Consider the following 21,234-nt stretch of genomic DNA (forward strand, 5'->3'; position numbering starts at 1 on the left):
TGTGTGTGTGTGTACCTTGACTCCATCGTTGTAACTGTCTCCAGTATTTAGACAGGCCAGACTGCCCACTTGGCTCTGGGCCCCGGGTCGAGGGGGTTTCTTTGGGGGAGCTGCATGCTCTGCAGGGAACAACATATAAAAGTGAAAACATATTTCTCCTCACGGTTTTACAGTCTCCTAAAAGTTTATATTCATCAGCAGCTCTTGCTGAGGGACCAAAGTACTCCAGCAACTGACAGTGTAGGACTGCAGCTAAAGGTTATTTTCATTAGCGATTAATATTTAGTCTATTGAAGAAAAGGTGAATAAAGTCTTGTTTTATCTGTCCAACAGTCGAAAACCAGAAAATCTCACATTTGAGAAGCTGAGACTAACAATATTTTGACATTTTTGCTTGATTAAACATCTGAAACAAATAATCCATTATTAAAATATTGGCAATTAATTATCTCTAGTTTGACTAATGAACTAATTGTTTCAGCTTTATGTGACAATAAACAACTGAATGATGAAAACGGTTTTGAATTAACTGAAGAAAATACAGTTCCTTGTAGAAAAACAAACTGTCCTTCAAAATCTCACCCTGCTTACAGGGTGGATGCAGTCACGCTCAGAGCACACAACATATTGAGCTCGACATGCTGTTTGAGTCCATATAAACAGAGGTTGCTTTGCTCGCTAGCTGGCCAACAGGCTGCACAGTTCACAATCAGATTTGTCATATTGTGGCAACAGACTGTACTCTGCAAGCAGACACTGAAACACACAGGTATATGGTATATGTGTGAACTACATACTTTAGGAGATTAGGAGACAGAAAGAGAAGGGAGAATACAACAATAGCGTTTTTTTACAGGCCTGTCTATTACCTGCTTTGCCAACGGGCTGGTATATGTGCTGGTTTCCTGTCTGCACAAACAAACACAACAACAAAACATTGGGTTAGCAAATGCTCAGTCACACACATAATCAGATGCTTTGCAGGAAATTAGAACTGCATAGGCAAAAACCACCAGCTGGTTCTGAAACATTTAGGGAATCCAGTTTCATTTTCTCGTCACACGACATGGCGTCTCAATTTGTTCTTGTAAAACACAGCGAGTTCACAGTCATCTCCAGTCCAGGAGCCGTTTCTGTTTTCAGTGGTGTGTGGTCTAGCACTGTGTTACTTATGTTAAAAAATATTCTGTCTGGCTGCACAGGGATAACAAAAAAAGGGTTTCCTTTGTTAGTGCGTCCCTTCCAAAACCAGAAAATATCATGTTTGTATGATTTGATGGTTGTGAGCATAAAATGATGCCACAAAACTCTCTAGGGGTGTCAGGCATGTTACATAATTTACTTTGTTGTATTATTATTGAATCTTTGTTGTTTTTTCTGGGTGAGAAAACAGTACAGAGGGCTTCCAATGCCTCTGTGCCATCAGAGTGTTGTGGTCTGACAACCACCAACACCCCAAAATACCCTATACTACAGAATTTTACACACACACATACACTCACACACTCTCTCTCACACACTCACTCACACTGCCTGGCAAGAAGAGAGCGGCTTGAAGGGGGGATTTGGACGTATTTAACCGAAGGGCATCCATCACTCTCATCTCCGGCTTCACCCCCACCGAAAGCCACACCGTGTAGTTTTTTCATCCTCCCGTTTTTGCAAGCCATCCCCTCATTTGCTTTGTTTTATTGTTGCATTGCATATAATTACATCCCTCCGTTGCCTCCGGTGTAGCGCCGTGTTGAAACCCAGGGAAAACAGGCGAAGGTAAATGTGCAGCAGTCCATCTGTAAAGAGGCACATAGGCAGAATGCAAAGTGGGAAGCTGGGGCAGGGTGGCTCCTAATCTCCCCCAGAGCTGTCAATGTCACAGACAAATAGCAAAACTATCAGATGCGGCGGGTTCACCCAGAGGTTAGCGTTCCCAGGTACCTCCTGCATTCACTCCCTCTCTTTCTCTCCCCCTGCCTTTGCAAATGAGAATTTGATTTTGCCCTCCACTGGAATCCATTTCTGGAGATGAATGAAGTTTCAATGCCAAGCCCAGGTGGCCCCGCTGATTTCTTAGGGAAATAAATGGAGATGGGAGAGATGTGTTGGCCTGTACACAGACAGTGACACGACGGCTCCCAATGCCTCTGGGATCCCTCTGTTTAATTGTTGCTGTAATGTAGCACTTTAAGGTCATTAACATGCCCTTGTGGAGTTATTCGAGGATGTAGAGGATGCATCCCTCTTTACGCTGGGATCTCCGCACGGCTGGAAGAAGTCACCACTGTGTGTGTGTGTGTGCCAAGTGGGACAGGGCTGCTGTGGGCTTGTATGCTGTTAGAAGATTGCTTATCTACAATGGAAATTTTTTTTTATTATTGATTCATAGTGGCCCCCTGCTGTAAGTTAGCTTATCTTAAAGAAATAGACTCAGGAGCCAGTCCATTGAGAAAATATTTTATAGCAAAAGAACCTGGAAACTGTCATTAGTTGTATTTAAATTAAACAATTATGCATTTGGTTAATTAACTTAAAAGATATAAATACCTTACAGCACTGATCACAGTTAAAGTTACATCTTATAAAATGCCAGGCTTAAAAAACAGGGTTAAATTATAGACTTTTAAATTTAGTAAGTCTGGCTATTTTGCTTAATTTAATATATCTGGTTGTAATTCTGGTCGCGTTTGGTAAAACGTAATAAAAAAACAAAACAAACTTTATCAAATAATCATCATCCTTGCAGTTTTATATTGCATTATATTCTTCTATGAGTTCATTTATATTTTGTCATGAAGTCAGTTTGAAATGACTCCTGCAGCAGTTACTGTCAGAGAGGTGGATTTACTGTTTTCCTCTGAATGAAACACTGAAGAACCAATTTGTTTTTGAATTTTCTTTTTCTGGGTTATTTGCTTATTTATATTTAAACAAAAAAGATGAGATTAAAAAAAAATATGGATAATCTTTTCCTTTCACAGTTATTAGTTTGTTATAATTTTACTCACTATTGTTAACCGCTTATATAAAAGTAAAGTATAAACAGGCACAATTCTTATGTTTTATTGTACTGCAGCTATTTTAAAATTAATCTATATTTTTTGTAGCAAAAAAAAGGAAAACAAGCAACAAAAGAATTGCAACATATTGTAATTTCTTTCAAAAAGGCCAAATTAAGTCATTATTCAGCCATTACTCATATTTGTTTATTAAAGACTGAATGTAAACTTGCTAGAAATATATAATCAATATATTACAGTAATTATTCGCTGGTCTCCTGCTAATATTAAAATTTAATTTAGGACACAGTAAAATGTACGGTGGCATTTAATAAATAAATAAAATAATCACCTTTTAAGGATTTGTTCATTGGAACTGGCGTTTTAGTTTAAATCCCATAAAGTTAAAAATCTATAATTTTGTCCACTAAAATATAAATCTGAAAACATTTATGTAAAAATAAAAAAAATGCTTATTTTAAATAAAACCACTTGCATCAGATTTAAACAAAACATTGCTGTTGATGCATTTGACCTTATTTTCCTTGACAGAATCCATTTTCTGTACCACCTGTTGCCCATGGGCTTTCTGGTGATTTATTAAAAGCAGCCAAAGAACGGTGGCATCATATAATTGTTTATTGGCGTAATATGTAACCGCAGTGACAATAAAATAAGAGCAATTATATAAAAAAAAAAAAGGTAATAGGCGTGATATACAGCTCAGCAAGCACAGTGCAATAACATGGTTCTCACCAACATATTTACTTACCATTATTGCTAATGTTATTTTTTAAAGCATTTTAGTGGAAATAACAGAAGCATTTTAAAGTTGCAATAACTGTACATTCAGAGGGCGAGTGTGTTGATTTTCTCGGAGTGTTTTCTCCCTCCAGGCTCTGTTATATCCTGTTTTTATCACACATATTCAGGCTCTCCTGTGGGCCCGAACTCCACCATTGTTGGTATTTATATTCTTACTACTGTTTTTCTTTTTTTGTCTCCCCCTGTCTGTGTCAGTGAAGCAGCTGAAAACCATCCCCAGCGATTAGAGGATCATTGTATCTGCAGTTAAGCATTTGAATAGTGGTAGTAAATCTAGAAAAGGGAAATTCAGGGTCGCTGTATACGCTGCTTATGGCTGCCCAGGGGGAAGCCGATGTCACATAGTAAATTTAGCCCCTTAGTGTCTTTACAGTGGCCGGCCTGAGATGTTTGAATGTAGGAAAACGGAGCCTAGAATGACTTGACATCTCCTGCGTAGAGGCACAGAAATATATATATATTATTTTTTTTAATCCAAATTGCATCAGGCAGACAATAAAAGAGAGAAACACCAGATATCTCTGCTCTGCATTCAAGTGTTACAGAATTTCCTGAATCGAAATTTAATTGAGAAAACCAAAAAGTGTGATTTCAGATATTTACCTGATCATCTGTGTGTATTGTTAAGGCTCAGTCGTAAAGCTTTTATCTCAAGTCAGAGACAGAAGATTTGTTGTTTAATCTGATTGACATCCCTGATCCAAACAAAAAAAAAAAATCCTTAATCACCCCTGCATAATTTCCCGGTCCCATTAAACATTATTAGACAACGATACAGGCATCATGCTGCCTGATATAATGCACTGCATGTTTTCTTTGGTTCAAACACATGCATTAGGAGGTTCTAAACACGGTTTATGTATCGATGACTGAAGTCCTAATCAAATCAGGGGGAGGAGAAGAGGGCAGGGAAGACATTCTGCCCTTAACCTCAGTGCCTCTCAGTCTCTCTCCTCCCTTTTGACGGCCGCCTCGCTGGAGGGACGCACAGCAGAGGCCTTCTTCTGTAATGAGGAAAAATGTATCAATTTAGCTCGGCCTGTGCGCAGATTGAGCGCCGGGTGGGTGAAGGTGCACCGAGTGAATCCTTTTTCCTAATCAAGGACAGTATCGAAGAGGATTGCGGTCTCGCTCGCTTCGTCTGTAGAGTCAGCAGCATTCCTCCCCGCAGCCCCCTCAGGGCCGGGGAGCCTCTCTCTGCCTTCTGTTTCACCTCATCAGCAGAGTTCACATGGGGGTCAGGTCCTGCCCCCTGATGCTGCATTCAATGCAATACCTCTTGCATCGAAAGGCACTGTGAGAGCCCCCCCGTGCTCAAGGACTAAGCACAGGAGAAAGAAAACATATGATAACTTGCTGATTTTGATTCCTACCTGTCCTATTAAAGGGGTCACCTCTCTTACACGCTCCTACATGCAGTAGATGTATAAATCCCATAAAGTGGCCAGTGTTAACGGACGCATTTAGCTGGCTGTATGTTGTAGTTTTCTCAGTACCTCTTTAGTTTATTTATTTAGCTATGAGGGACCGCACACACTATCAATAATAACATCAGGGTGATGTTCCCAGATTTAACGGATCATTTCCATTGTCAGTCCTTGGGCAGGTTGATGTTGAGAATTAAAAGAAACAATCAAACAAGCACAACAAAAAGCAGAAATTATATGTTAATGAATTGATCCATAGAGAACAAAGAATAAGCAACCACTTTATTTATTGTTTTTTAGTGCAAATATTCAAAAAAATAAACTAGTTCCAGCTTCTGAAATGTAAGTATTTGCTAGATTTCTTAGTTTATTATGTCTGTAAATTTATATATCCTTGGTTTTGAAAAAAAAATCAAGCCATTTGAAGACGTCAACCCATTTTTTACAATTTCATGACATTTCATAGACCGAACAATGAATCAAACAATAATAAAAATGTTGTTAGTCGCGGCCGTACAGCAGACAGAAAAGCATCAACGCACATATAGAAAAATACGACATAAATGAAAAGAAACCCAATGAAAGCTGTTACAGAACAGACACATACAGCGATACACAGTAAAACCTACTAACTAAAAACAAAATAGAGCAGCCACATAAGACAACCGATATTAGACATCAGAGACATGCAGACTTCAAATACACTTGATAGACATTGATGAGCAAAGTTAATTCTTTGATTTCCAGTCTTTCTAAACATTTCTCCCATCCTACACGTTATTTTAAAACACTTTTTGTGTGTCAAACATCATAAATACTGTAAGACATTACGTATATTAGTATATTACGCTATATACAGTATAAATATACTTGATTTTTAGGTTGAGTTTTAGAAGTTCAGCAGCATGGAACAGCAAAAGAAGAAAGACAGATTTTTATGCTGATAAAGGGCTTTTCCTCCCCATCACCTCACAGTCTTTCTCCATGTAACTGGCTAACTTAAATGTCTCTATAGCTGAAGATACAAGAGTGGTTCCTGCGTCTGGAAGTACACGTTCCCTCTGCTGAGGTTGAACCCAGCCGGTGCGGTCGCTCCTCTCTGCCTCCTCAAAGAAAAAAGATGCTAAAGCGACTGCTCACTCTCCATCTTCTGTAGCACCATCAACATCTTCAGTGCGTTTTTGTATTTTCATAACATCTTTGTTGCATTATGACCACCGTTAGATCTAATGTAACATATTAGTCCTCCCACCCAACCATTTCCCTTCATTTTGATTCACTCTCTATCCAGCCTTTGATTGACTTTCAGCCTAAGTAAAGTGGATTTTAATGAGAGAATACATTAACTCCCTCTGGTCATGCTAACATAAATCAGCCTTTTCTTGCGGGATCAACTGCTGAGCTCATAACACCATGCTGAGAGAGTGTGAATAACCAAATGAGAGATTGCGGCTGTGGCAAACCGCTGGCAGTTCAGATGCATTGTTGTGTATCCCCCCCCCGAGTTTAAAACAAGTTCAGGAAGGCAACAGAACGGAGCACTTATCAGCACACAGGTCAGCATGCTTATGGAAATGTTCCTTTGTCAGGATCAATTAAACACATATCTCTGGTCAATTCCTATTGATTATTTCCTTCCATTTGGAAATGGGGTGACTCATATCTTTTCTAGCTGATGACCACTGAGAGCCGTTAGATTCAGTTAGCGAGGCCCGTAACAGCTCCTCACCTTGATTTACAAAACACCTGATGAGACTCTAACATCACATCTATCTGCTTCTCTTTGTTGGTAATTGCACTCAGCTAAATAAGTTATGCTGAAATATCAATAAATTGCCATCAAATTAATGTCAATACCAAAGCTGTGGATGGTGCTAATTAAAACGCAAAAGGGATGAAAATGAAGTCGTGGCATTGCCCTGAATAATTGATAACGCAATTTATGATTTTTATGAAAGAGTGCCGTCTGTCTGCGATTTTGATGAGGCCTTAATTAGATGCATTAATGTGTCTCTCTGTGCCTGTAGTCAAGCTCCAAACTCAAACACCATGATGGTTGTTGGGGTTTTTTAACGCCCTAAATTACACGTTTTCAAATAACATTACCTCTGAATATCCACTTAAAATTGCATGGGTCCCAAAGAGGTGTTAGTGTGTAATTCTCATTAAAGGAGGCATTGTTAACTGAGGACCAATCAGGTTCTGCTTTTGTTTAGGGTGGGATTAAGTAGCATTAAGCTGTGTGGTGCATTTAGGTTGTGCTGCTACCCTGTGGAAGAGTCCAGAACTATTGTGTACGTGTTTCCATTTTCACTACGGTTTGTGTTTGCACCCACTCAGTTGCACCACGTGTTTTGAGATTCATACAAAGGTGGACAGTCAAGTGAGGTCAGGTCACCCGGCGTTAAAGTGTTAAACACGCATGAATGTGTAATGTTTATTGACTCAAGCAGATCAGAGTGATCCCGTGTTGATTTTGTACCTCCTCATCTATTAGCCGGCCCCGACCTTTGAGATAAATGAAGAGCGAGAGAAGCAGACAGATGAGGGGATTAGAAGTGGGCCGCAACAGGGAAGCAGGCCCAGGAAAAAAATGGACGGACTGCCGGCGGATAGATGAGGTGGGGGAGCATAATGACCACTGTTTGTTATGATGTACTGAATCAGGTTCTCTTTGACGAAACAGTCCTTAGCACCTCTGTATTTATAGTGTCACCGGTCAGTCCATCCACAAAGGCAGGCTGATGATATGTGAGCGTGTTAGCGCAGTGAGGTGTCTGGGGCTCTGCTCTTCAATGACCCGCTCATCTGTCAGGCCCACGAGCTGAAACGGTGCCGTTTGGCTGGATTGTTGTGAACTTAAATCTGTGGAATGTGCAAAAAAAGCCAGTATCAGCTTTTGTTTTGGTCTGTAGATCAGAGTTATTCAGAAAGAGGTCACTAACAATAGACTGGAAACAACAACTGTAAGAGAGTTGGAGTGGGCGTTCAGCTGGGAACCTTTTTTCTGTTTTTTTTTTATGAACAAGAAAGAGGTTCCTGTTTGTTTAATGTTGGGGGACGCTCTTTGTTTAAACCAGAGGACTCAGTTGTGGGATGACATGTTTGGTTTTCCCCAGCAGTTAAACAGGTCCGTTCTTAGAGGGATGGACTCCAGGCATTCCCCTTGTCATCCGCGGTCTGAATGGGGTGTCACACTGACTAGTGTAAATGGTCTTTAAATTGTTCCTATGTCTCAGACTAAAAAGGCGGTTCCTGCTCTCCCTTTGCTTTTTCCCCTGCGAGGCTAATGCCTGTTGACTAATGAATTCGGAGGAAGCCGAGCTCTGTTTTTGACACATGGAAAAGCCAGGGCGGAAGTCGACCCTTGAGGCCAACCTGGGGTCGACTTTACAAGTTCCCCGCTAATGGCTAAAGGATAGAAAAAAATGTCAAATATTCAAATTTCTTGCTAGAACTTCAGGATCAACTTAAACATGGACCAGCTGCTTCGAACCGCTTCTCTCGAGGCATCTTGGTGGTTTAGTTGCACACCGTATAACTGGTTCACGTTTACGGTTAGATTCCAGAAATCCCATATAGCGGAAAAACCCAAAGAAAGTAATTTTTAAAGGGTAACTACATCATCAAAAACAGAGCAGAGGGAAATGTATGTCCATTTGAGAGACGTGCTTAGCTGTGTTGTAGCTCGGCTAGTTGCTCTGCTATGAGAAACTTGCCGGTGTGTAAGTGGGGGAGTGTCAGACGTAGCTCTGCTGTTTGTTTCCCCTGACGTTACTGTTCTACGCCCTAAATACTGTATGTTGTTTAGCTCTGAATTTAGCACAAGTATCTTGGGATCATGTGTTGTGTTCACTGCCACAGAAGAAGAATAAGAAGAATAAATGGTAATGGCCATGTGCGAGAGGCAAAACCTGCTGCTACAGTCAGCCAGTCTACTGCTGCTCATACTTACTGCAGCAGCTGATATATGTAATAGACCTTGGAGGTTTCAGGAGGGGTTAACAGAATTTGGCTAAACCAATATTCAGATCTAAGCCGACACACACACAAGCTAATTTTGTGCAGAAAATACAGTTTTTACACACAATATGTGTATTTTTGGGCAAATTTCCAGTATTAATATCAAAAAGTATCTGTCATTATGTGAAGAGTGCAACAAAACAAATGTCTTTTAAGCTTCTTCTCTCTAGCACAAATGGCACAGTAGGCTAAATACTGTGTAAACTGCATTGTGCAGTGCTTTTCTAACAACTGCACTAATTAATTAAAGCCTCTTAAGTCGTGCCATTGTCCTATCATGTTTAAAATTTGACTTTGCAAATTGAAGAGAGTTGTTTGAATTTCCACAGGAAGGTTACGCCCATTAAAAGTGCAATGTGAGCTGATGAATGGACTGCAGTGCTCAGCAGCACTGTAAATGTATTGATCCTGGTTTCCTAAAGCCTAGCAGGGATGTATTTGATCCACAGGGTTGGAGACTTTATATTCATGGTGTTTGTGTGTGTGTGTGTGTGTGTGTGTGTGTGCATGTGTTGCCTTGGGAATGAAGGCCGTTTTAAGTGCAGCTTATTAGGCGTTAGCGCCGAAACAATCAGTCAATTGATTCACAGAACCTATTTCAAAAACAAATGAATTGCTTTAACTCATTTATCATGAAAAACGCCATACTTTCATACTGGTTCTAGCTTTTCAAATGTGAGGATTTTGCTGCTCGTCTCTTGTTTATATCATTATAAATTGAATATCTTTGGGGTTTGAACTGTTGGTCGGACAAAACAACACATTAGAAGAAGTCACCTTGGGCTCTGGGAAATTGTGATGATGATGATGAGTGTGAGAAACAAATGAACTGCTTCTGTTCACAGTCTTTGATGACATCCCCCTTGTGGCAGCCCAGGGCCTCAACAACATCCTGAAGCAAGGCTACTTGGAGAAGAAACGGAGAGGTATAGCAGCATGTAGATACGAGAAAGAATAAATTCAAAGATATATATATATATATATATGAACAAATGTTGTTCATATGAGTAATTCTCCATTTGATATATTTTAATTCAGGGTTCCTTTATTTCTCCAGATCACAGCTTCTTCGGCTCCGAGTGGCAAAAGAGATGGTGTGTTCTGAACAATATGATATTCTACTACTTTGGGAGTGAAAAAGGTTTGTTTGAAATGCCAGCATACAGAAATATTACAGGTTCATAAATTGAATCAGATAACAGCGTACCGTGTGTTCTCCTCCATACAGATAAACAGCAGAAGGGTTCCTTTTATATCAATGACTACAACGTGCAGCTGGTGCCCAACCTGAGAAAAGACTCCAAAAAAAATGCCTGTTTTGAGCTCTTCGCCCCCGGACGGCGGTCTTTCCAGGTCGGTGTTACCACGACACGTACCAGGGAATTCAAATAACTATTATAGTTTGATAGATATTATTCTGGTAATGGTGTTTTCAGTCTTTTTGAGGCTGTGGGAGTGTCCCTACATAAAAACCAGTCCTTCTTCTGTAGAGGAAATATCTACAATCTAAGTTACAGCCCAGTCGATACTCATCAGATGATATGTGCTTATCTGAAATAATAATTCAGCATTCTGCAACAATTCTGTCCGTTGTTTAATTTACATTATTTAACCAAAAGTGCACAAAATTCACTGCTTTCAAATGTTAATATTTGCTGGTTTTATAACAAGAGATTTGAGGATGTAAACTTGGGAGGAAATTGTGATCAAGATGTTTCTTCCCTGTTTTGTGACATTTTATAGAACAAGTGATTTAGTTAACTGAGAAAATAATCATCAGATTACTCAAATATTTATATTGGCTTCAAAAATCCAGTATCAATCGGGGGCTTTAATCTGAATCCATTTGGAAAACATTTTATTCTCATGTCTGTATGGTACATTAACACCAGTTTCCCAGTCACTAAGAATTTATATGTCTTAATTAAATATTTTAGAGAAAGATTTAGATCTGACAATATCATAGCCATTACAAAAGGGAACTCTTTTTCTTCCTGATTAGACAGCTAGAAAGAGAGTTGGTGAATGTCTCAAAGATTAAAAATCAGGACTTTTTATCCGTATAAATGCACCTTTTTTTTTAGATGTGATGATAATTGCAGCATTATTGTCGCTCTTTCCCTCCAGTTCACTGCCAGCAGTCCTCAGGAGGCCAGAGAATGGGTGGATCAAATCAATTTTGTTCTTAAAGGTAAGTCAGCATCTCTTTGTGGTTTATTCTGGCAACTACTGCAAGTGCAGTTTTATCGGAAGAGCATCCGCTGCCTTGTCGCTCCTTTCTTGATTTGAATCGAAGGTTTAAAGATAGAGGATGTCACATCATAAAGCCCTCTGAAAGACAAATTGCTTCTAGGATATATAAACAAAATTGACTTAAGCTGACTTTTTAAAAGCCACATAGGTTAATTGGAAAATACAGTTAAAGCAGTATAAACCTTCCAACCTCCTTTTTCCTCAATTTTCCGCTAAAGTTTGCTCGTGTTTCCGAGGGGCAGAAAGGTCAGAAGTGAAAGGGAGCCCTTTATCATCTCTGACTCAAATGAAAACCACCCGATCCATCACCAACTGCGCAGCCGAAACACACGAGTCCTGAACCTCCTCGTTCGACATGTCACCGACCATGTCATGTGCACCATCGTGTAGCTCTAGTTCTCCTCCACCCCCCGCAACCACTCCTCCCCTAACCCTCCTACCGAATTCCAACTTACAGGAAATTGATTGGTAGATGTTCTGGTTATCCTCCAGTGACATTGATTTCTGCTTGGCCGCTGGTGTACGGCCGAGGACCTGATACCCTGTGTTACAGTGGCCAGTCGCCTGCAATGAGACGGCTCCTCCATCTGAGCGAGCAGCCGAGCCTGCTCTACTCTAAAATGGGCTCAGGCCGGGCCACCGATTTGCGGGAAGTAACAGACACTCTGCAGTTTGTCTTACTTCCTTCCAGCCCAGTTTTACTACGAAATGCAGGCTGATCCAGAGCATTAGATGTTTATTATGATTGTTAACTTCACCCACTGAATTTGCCTGAGAACAAGCCTGACTTTTCTTTTTAATGTATAACTTCATTTTTATAGAAATTCAGCTTTTTTTTATTATTATTATTTTTGGCATTTGGCCTTTATTTGATAGTGATGATAGACGAGGAAGATAGAGAGAGAGAGAGATATCACACACATGTATGCGATTATATTATATACATCTTATCACAAGACAAGGCAGCTTTATTTATATAGCAAATTTCAAACACAGGCAATAATTGGGTTAAAGAGGCGTTCAGAAAAAAGAAAAAAACAAAAGAAGAGAAATTAAAATGAAATAACATGCATAAAAAATAAATAAAATATAAAATAATAGACCAGAAATAAAGTTAGAGTGCAGTTAAAGTGCTATAATAAGTTGTAAGTTGGATATAAAGGCACAGGAGAACAGCAGAGATTCTACTTTAGATTATATATAGCTGAAAGCAGCTTCACCATGATTTGGTTCTGACGCGAGGCTCCACCAGCTGTCTCCTTCCTAAAGATCTAAGGGCCTGTGTACGAGACTAAGGATGGGACAGTGTAAGATTTTATCGCAGGTCGCAGTAGAAGACACTCCCATAAGTTGCTTGTGGTGAATTTCCATTATTGGGATAATTGTTAATATTCCTAACATACAGTCCTATATTGATCTTCTGGTTTATTTTAAATTGCCACAAGACAACATGTAAGTTATATAATATTTTGTTAATTAATGGCAGGATAGTCGTGAGATGACATTTTCATATTGACCCATATTCAAGGAGATTAGAAATTTATTTCTAATTTATTTTTATTTATTTAGAGATTATTGAGTCATTTAAAAAAAGCAACAATTGGCCAATGGTTTATTTTTATTTTTATATTATTTTTTTGGCTTTTTACTGCCTTTATTTGATAGAGCAGCTAAAGAGCGATAGAAAAGTAGGGAGAGAGAGAAGATGATGACATGCCGGTCGGCGATCAGGTGATCTACCAGGTCAGAGCTGAAACTAATGCTGAAAGAGGAAGTCGGTTAATCGATCAGTGGATCGACGACAATTGATACGAGATCATTTAAGTAATTTATCATTTGCTGGTTCTGACTTCTCAAGATGTGACGATTTACTGCTTTTCTGTGTTTTATATCATTATACTTTTTTAATGTTTGGACTGTTAGACAGACAAAACCAGCAGTTTGAAGACTCTGGGAAATACTATTGTCCATTTGTCATTATTTCAGACTCAGCAATGAATTTGCTTAATCAAAAAAATTACAAACACATTAATAGATGATGAGAAGGATTGTTATTTGCAGCCACAATTCAAGCCTCGAGTGCTTGTCTCTGCTCCTATGTGGCACGTGTCCGAGACTGTTGTGCATTCAGGAGCATTTCTCTTACTTTACCCTTTTAATGCATGTGTGTGTCTTTTGTGGCACGCTGTGCTCCATCTTGATGCTAACGCCGCCCATCACGTTGTCTCTCCTTCCCTCGTAGATCTCAGCTCCACCGACATCCCTGTCGATGACGACGAGGAGGACGAAGAGGAGACCTATGATGACATTGAGGGGGTGACCGGCCCTCCCCAGCTTCGGCCCGGCGTTGCTCAGGCCTCTCACGGCGTCGGAAAGGGAGGAGGGCGTGAGATTGGGGAGGTCGACGACGAGGACGAGGATATCTACGAGGTCCTGCCGGGTATGAGGATGTGGTTACCGCGCATGCAGAGACGCGCCACCCACCATAACACACACAGATAAATAGACAGGAAGGCTGCACACACAAACTCTCATGATACTCGGTCAGACAAATAGAGCCTCTCTCACACACACACACACACACACACACACACACACACTCAAGCCCTAAGGGATTTTTCGCAACAAGAAATATTTGTGATGATCTCCCCTGGCTGTGAAATTTGTGTTGCCAGGTGCCTCCCTATCACCACAACACCCAGACTGATCACTCATTTTAAATCAAGCAACACTAATAAGCTTGTCAGGACTGAGGCGGCTGCTGCAGAGAGGCACACAGGGCCGGAAGGGAAGACTCGACTTACACCAGACTAGAAATCAGCTTTTACTTCTGCTCTCCCTCCTTATCTCACTGAGCTATCTGTTGAAAAACAGTCATGTTGTTGAAATCAGCGAGAGCTGTGTGGTTTCCGAATGCTCTGTCATAGAACGTCCAATTAGCTAATGTTGCCAGGCAACAAATCGCCTACAATTCAATCCACTAAGCAGAGTTTTTTGGCTAAAATTGCCTAGCAACAGCAATTTAGCTGAAAGGGAAGTAAAAACTGCATCTCTCTGGTCTTAAAATAGTTCTGGAGCTCTTAATGTCACATGTTTAATAGAAATTAGAGTTTGATTGAGAATGTTACGAGACCAGAGCGTGTGAGTCCCTACTGAGAGAGAGACAGTCCCATGTGTCAGGGTGGCTACAAGATCCCGGGAAGGACAAAAGGGGTGATCTGATCTTCTCAGGGCCGTCGTCCATCACTCTTTCTATTAAATAAGATACATCAAGATTCTGTTTCACTCAGTGAGTACATTACCTTTGCCAAAATCACTGGTGAGAGGGAAATCAGTCTTCAGTCTGTCACGTCGGCGTTCAAAGCCATCTGGGAAGAGGTACAGACCCTGACCACAGATGGCATATCGAATGACGGGCTCTTTCGTTCACTTTCTCACCCCTTCACTTATCAATCACTCTGCACCTCTCTTTGCTCACTTACAGCTTCTACACAGTGATTAGATACTGTTAAATTATTTGATTTTTACGGTTGTTTTTATTGATCGGGATCCGAAAAAAGACAAGAAAAGCTGCGTGTGTCGTTTTTTCTCAACAAATAGAAATATTTTTGGATAGTAGTCTTTGCAGTGACTTTATTTTCTTGGACATTACTTCATTCGTTGCTCACATGAGTGTTTATGATTACCTCGCAAGAGTTGTCGCTCAAGTTGTGATCATTTTTTAGAAAGTTGTTAACCTTAAATATCTGGAAAATAGTCAGATACCGTCTTGCATGTGTAGCATCCGAACTAGCGGAGAAATGTCGAGTGCGAGTGAAGCATCATTTTCTCTGTGATGAGCTCTTTCGGTTTTGTCGAAGCAAAACTCTGAACGTGTCTCGGTTGCAGGCAGATTGCAGAGCGATGGTGGTATTGGCTCTGGTGCTGATGACTGATTTTATTGACTGGAAAATTAAATCACTTTGATATAGAAACCGTTGGCCCATAGCGGTGGCCTCTCAACTGAAGGATGCTCTTCTGTACAGCAGTTGAAGAGTGCTGAACAAATGTTTGGACTCTGGTGTGGTAACAACGCCATAATTAATTCACAAATAATGAATATATATAAATAATCTTTGCATTTTAAAAGGTAGTTTTGTTTTGTTTGTGTGTTTTTGGGACAGAAAAAGCAGGGGAAGAAGATACACATAAGACACATGCATCCAAACTGTACACATCACAAATATGCATGTGGATACACAGTATGTGTATGTGTGTGTGTGTTTTCTGTGTGTGTGTGTGTGTGTGTGTCGTCCTTCCTGGTGTTCCTGGAAGCAGAGGCGCAGGTTGTGCTGGAAGGTGGATAGTGTTGCTGGGTTGTGGCGTTGCTGTCAGCCTGCTGCTGTTAAGGATGGATGTGGGAGACAGAGGGCAGGCATATCACTGTGTCACCTCTCAGACCACCGGGTGCCACGCCCAACAGTCAATGACACGTCCGCCTCCGCGTGCCTTAAAGACGGCCTCTTTTTTCTTTCACTTTTCCTGCCCGGGTCTCAGATAAATTGAGGAGTTCTGTCCAGTTAAAGTAAAATACACATCTGTTATCATGTGGAAATACATCAGGGATTGGCTGATTGTTTGTTTTGTTCTGTCATTTTTTAGCTTCATGCTGCCAAAACAAAATCTTTAAATAAAAAATAGCTGTTCAGTCTCTGAACTTCTTTCCTATCATTATTTTGCTGTTTTGTCCTGTTAAATAATTAAATTAGATGTTTAGGTGCTGATATCTAGTTAGAAAATGCTCATAAACGTTATAAATGTTCTGTCACAAATATAATTTTGTCGTATTTTGTTTGTTTAGAAGAGGATTTCCCAGATCCGATGGATCCGAACAGTGAGAAGAACAACAAATCAGGTCAGAACCTCATTATGGTCTTCTGCTTATAACGACAACAAATTTGCAGCTTAATAGTTCAAACTATTAGAGAACTTGTTCTCTTTTATTTAAATCTGTGCTCTGCATCTCCTCTCAGCTTGGTCATCAGATTATGCTAACTACTACCAGGGTTTATGGGACTGCCAGGCCGACGAGCCAGACGAGCTTGACTTCCTGAGAGGAGATCTCATCTACATCATTAGCAAGGTGAGCAAAAATAATCCGAGAGCTTATTTAAGCCTCTCTCAGAAATCTGTGTTGTTTTTTTTTTCAGTCAGTAGGAGATAAGAGATTACTGTTCTGCCATTCATCTCTAATGGGAACCATTCCTGATTGCACCCTTGACTCGTTGACGTAATTACAGGAGTAATTACAGTAGTTTAAAATGAGTAAAAATGTGACGCAGACGTGTAGAATGTGTAATTATTTAAGGCTTAAACATCAACTCCAGTAATCGCTTTGTCCTCATTTACTTTCTGAACATGCTGATATCCCCAACATCTAAATTCCTCTATTAGTGAGCACTTGTATCCTGATGCAGCAGCGAAGCACCAACAGTGGCATTGTCTGTTTTTTCCCAGGCCACTAGGGTGAAGTGCCATTCGGGGCGCTGCGTAATGGTGCTGTTGTTCATTACGGAGCCTCTATCACAGGGGTTAATTGAGTAGGCAGCCATGCGAAGCTCTTCCTTTTCCGTTTGACATAAACTGCAGGTGAAGCCATCCTGCATCTCAGCTCTTTTCTCTCAATCTCTCTCCTCGTGTTTTATGGCCATCTTGTAAGTTACATGCAGAGTATCTACCAGTGAAAAGCCACCCTACTGGAAATCAATGGCTTGTAATTTGGGCACTTTTACTCTGCTGCGTTCAGGGACTTGTTCCCAGACTGTTGCTATTGGTCGGTTTGAAATCGAATCATCATGTTCTGTGTTTAGGCTAAATTATCTGAAGAGCCGAGGGAGGGAGACGTTACAGTGTGTTCAGCTTTTATTTTTTTTGTTGGTAATTATGTGGTTTGGGATTGAGAAATTACACATTCAACCTCATGATTTTATGCATCTTTAATCAGCAGCTGGAGCCTTTTGAATGTTAATTATTAGTAATGTTTTGAGTCGTTTTAGCACAGAAACAATAACGTTCTTACTTTTATTGTGAATTAAAGAAGTCGAGGTTTTACTTTTTTACATCGACAAACAAACAAACATAGAGCCTTTTTGTTTATAAGAGCAGACGTGACACAGGTGAAATATGCCCTTCACAGAAGATGGACTTTTAATTGAGGTTTTCTTGGCAGTGTCAGATTAATGAGATGCCAGCCTTCTCTGTCTGTGCGTGCTGGTTGATAGGGGGAAAATGTCAAAACAGCCATGTCCATTTTTCACACACAGATGACAAAGGCAGCGTACTTGGTGGAAACAATGGAGACCTGGCTCTGAGCTACAGATCCGCCTCAAACTGCCTCAGCCCTGCCCTGCGTATTACTTTTCACTGTATGGATCAGATTACTGCTTCACCGGGGACCTTAAAAGCAAACTAAGTCCAGGTTGGAAGCAAAGATTTGGTTGTAGTATCTCACAATCTTAATGACACAGATTACTCTTGTTTTGTCGAGCTGTGCGCTTAAAGTCATAACATGGTGACAGACTATACGAGCGAGTATTAAAACTATCCTCTAATGGATTTAAAGCGAGGGGCCGGTTGTAAATTATTTAGAGCTGATCTCCGGACGGCTTCCGAATGTTTTGTGTGAAGACACGACTCCACCCGTGTCCCGTTTTGCGTCCCGAAAGCATCACATTTCCCTCATGAATAGCATTATTTGGATTATAGCCTGTAATCGGCTATTTATTTTAATGAGCCCGTGGGGAGGGCTTCCCCGCGTCTTCTGTGTGTGCACGCGGGCCCCCGTCGGCGTTCAGTTTTTACGGGGGGATTCCTGAGAACCCTGACCTCGATGAGTGAAATACGGGCCCTTGGCTAGAACTCAAGTCTGTCGCTTAACTGGGGACCCAGACACATGAAATGGCCGTAATAAAACCAGGGCCCATAAATTCTCTTAGAGGGTGGGAGGCCTGGTTGTCTGTGCTGTTATGTCAACACTGACCATAATTACAAGGTAATAAGGACACGCTCTAAGTGCTAAATCAATGGTGCTAACAAACTGTTATTTTTAAAGCTGGGATGTGATTGACTGCTGAAGTGCAGAATGGGATAGCCACAGGCGTGGTGTCATATGGCTGTGAACTGAGGAGAACATGCCGATTGTATAAAAGGCCCTCATCCATCATTATTGATCTCTCACTTACTGTAAAGTGGGGGCATTTTTACTGTATTTGTGTTTTTTTTCTTCTCTCCCCCCCTTGTGTGTGCGTGTATCTGTGTATCACTGACAAAGTAAATAAATTAGGAACCTCACAACTCATATGAAACCCATTAGTTCAAGAGAATTAATCTCGTAGTGTGCCTCTGCCGCCGGTTTCAGCGATGCCTAACTTGCTTTCCGCAGAGCTCCATGGCGATGCTCAGCGCGCTGATACATGAGGTAGAAACGCACCGTGAAATCTGTCTTGTGAGTTTTTGCTCTGGCATTTCATTTCTGAGAGCTTGCATTTTTCTAATGCGCATTATGGCTTTACACTGACATTTTAGTGTGTGATGACAAATAATGGCGAGCTCTGTTTTCTGCAATATCACACTCTCAGATTTTCTAACTCGATTTAAATTGTGGAGACGTTTCCCACACATTTCCACTGCATCACAGCCTCAAACGGACGGAGAGACTTATCATTTACAACGTGTTGTTGAAGTGTTGGATTAATCTATCATCTTTTAGCCACTATAAGCGATTGTTTCGCTTCTCCCTGACATGTGTAATGCTTGTGTACTTTGTCGGCCGTGTCCCCACACTCAACCATAAGGTTGTCCTGCATTCTTGCCCTCTAATTTATGTATCCAGATTCAAAAGACATGGGCTCTACAGGTCAGCTGTCACATTCCTGTATTCCCACAGGCACTCATGGAGAACGGCGGGATGGAGTGGGAAGAGATTTATGGCACAAACCCATCCAGGGTCCTTAAAACTCTGGCAAGCGCTGCTGCCATCTCTTCCTCTTCCTCTTCCTCTCCCCTCGCCCTGCTCACCTCTCCTCCTCCATCCGCTGTCCAACCAAAAGCCAGAGAGAGGGAGACGGGCCAGCCAATCCGGCGCGTCTCCCAAACCGTAGCGTCACATCACATTTGGCCAAAGTGTTCAGCCGCAGCTGTTTTGTTAGAGACAATGAGAACATGGACACCACTGACACCTTGTGGCGGCATCCAGCAGAGTCTTGTTTATTAAATGACAACTTATTCAAACACCAGAAGCTGATTTACAACCTTACAGGTTTACTCGCTGCGTGTAAATACAAGTTGTGACGTTAGAAATTGAAGTAAGAACTTCTGTGTTTTAATGGCCACTCGTTTTCTGTCCAAGGCTACCTGTCTTATTTTAGAGTCATAACAGGATTCTTCTATGTTTAACAAGTCGGTTTGGCCTGCCGCCCATAGGTCACACCGACTGAATGCGGCTGAAGAAAAGGAAAAGTGGGCAAACAATCAGATGGGAAAAGTCAAGCAAGAGAGACAAAGAGAGTGGATCCCTTTATTCTTTTGTGTGAACCCTGTCCCCCCCTCTCCTTTCTCCTTTTCTCTGTCACACACCCATTTAAAGACCCCTAGCTGCTATTGTGGCCATAGACACCAAGACGCTATAGACAGGCAAGACATCCTATTTACCACCCAAAGTAGCAGGGGGTGAGTCTGGGGTTTGGGGTCATGCAGGAGGCAGCGGTCATCCCCCGGTCAACTACAGTAGGTCATTATTCAGCCCAAGCCAATAGCCCAGAACCGCGTCCGAGCAACCCACCCCCAATCCATTCTGCTTAATTATTATAAATGAGGGGCGGCGTAAACAGCCATCATTACAGACACTCAGTGGCATACACAAATCCACTTTAAATTGCTATTAAGTTAAGGAGCTATCTGTAATCCCAGGCGTGCATTAGAAAGGAGCGAGTAGGTTTTCTTTTTATTAAATCTCATCGTCCCTGAGATATTTTCAAACGTTCTCATGCTCTGTCATGTTTCCAATTTGAAGCCAATTCACTGATTTAATTAAAAGCCCACTTGGAAAAAATGGACACTAAGTAGCCATTTCGATCTCTGGTTGTGCAGAATTATCGTCCATATTTCTGGATGGATTTCGACAAGATTTCTTTTGGCACAGAATCCTAATAACCTCCCCAAAATAAGCACTTTTTCCTCCCAGTTTGAGGTATTATCAGGTCGTTTATTGAGGTGTGCCTTATGTGAGCAGTGAGGAGAGCTCGCTAACCTGATAGCGGGTTACAGATCATCTGCTTCTGTCTGTGTTGGTGTCCATGTTTCTTTGTTAGAGTGACCAGTGATGGAAGAACTGCAGAGAGCTGCAGTGTATCTGATGAGCCCATGTAGAGGAGAGAAAGAAACACAGATAAAAAAAAAAAACAAGAGAGGATGCAAGCGGAAAAGGCTGCTTCAGGAGAGATGGAAAGAGAGGAAAAGGAAGGAGGGGGTTGGAGATGGGGAAGGAAGGAGGGAGGGAGGGAGATTGTAACACCCAGGCGGCGGGTTCAGCGGCAGGGCAATGAGAGACTTCCTGCGCTCCATCACGCCCAAGGCCTGCCTCAGTCAGCTGGTGGCCGAGGAAAGATGCCTCATGTGTCAGGCTTATTAGCACTCCCCCTAGTTTGTATGCATTTGGGATTGTGTGTGTGTGTGTG

The 21,234-nt window shown here is 41.2% G+C and overlaps 1 protein-coding gene across 1 annotated transcript in view; it reads left to right on the top strand.

Annotated features, from left to right (window-relative positions):
* skap1 (src kinase associated phosphoprotein 1) overlaps positions 1–21,234 on the top strand; it is a 36,248-nt gene that overhangs the window by 10,434 nt on the left and 4,580 nt on the right. Inside the window, exons 5-11 of the mRNA XM_035664781.1 lie at positions 10,114–10,194; positions 10,326–10,409; positions 10,497–10,621; positions 11,396–11,459; positions 13,764–13,961; positions 16,362–16,415; positions 16,534–16,643. Coding sequence (XP_035520674.1) covers positions 10,114–10,194; positions 10,326–10,409; positions 10,497–10,621; positions 11,396–11,459; positions 13,764–13,961; positions 16,362–16,415; positions 16,534–16,643 — 716 coding nt within the window. The remainder of the gene's footprint in view (positions 1–10,113; positions 10,195–10,325; positions 10,410–10,496; positions 10,622–11,395; positions 11,460–13,763; positions 13,962–16,361; positions 16,416–16,533; positions 16,644–21,234) is intronic.

Source organism: Morone saxatilis, unplaced genomic scaffold (genome assembly GCF_004916995.1).
Source record: "Morone saxatilis isolate NCDOM2014 unplaced genomic scaffold, NCSU_SB_2.0 Contig1, whole genome shotgun sequence".
In the NCBI taxonomy this organism is placed as follows: domain Eukaryota; kingdom Metazoa; phylum Chordata; class Actinopteri; family Moronidae; genus Morone; species Morone saxatilis.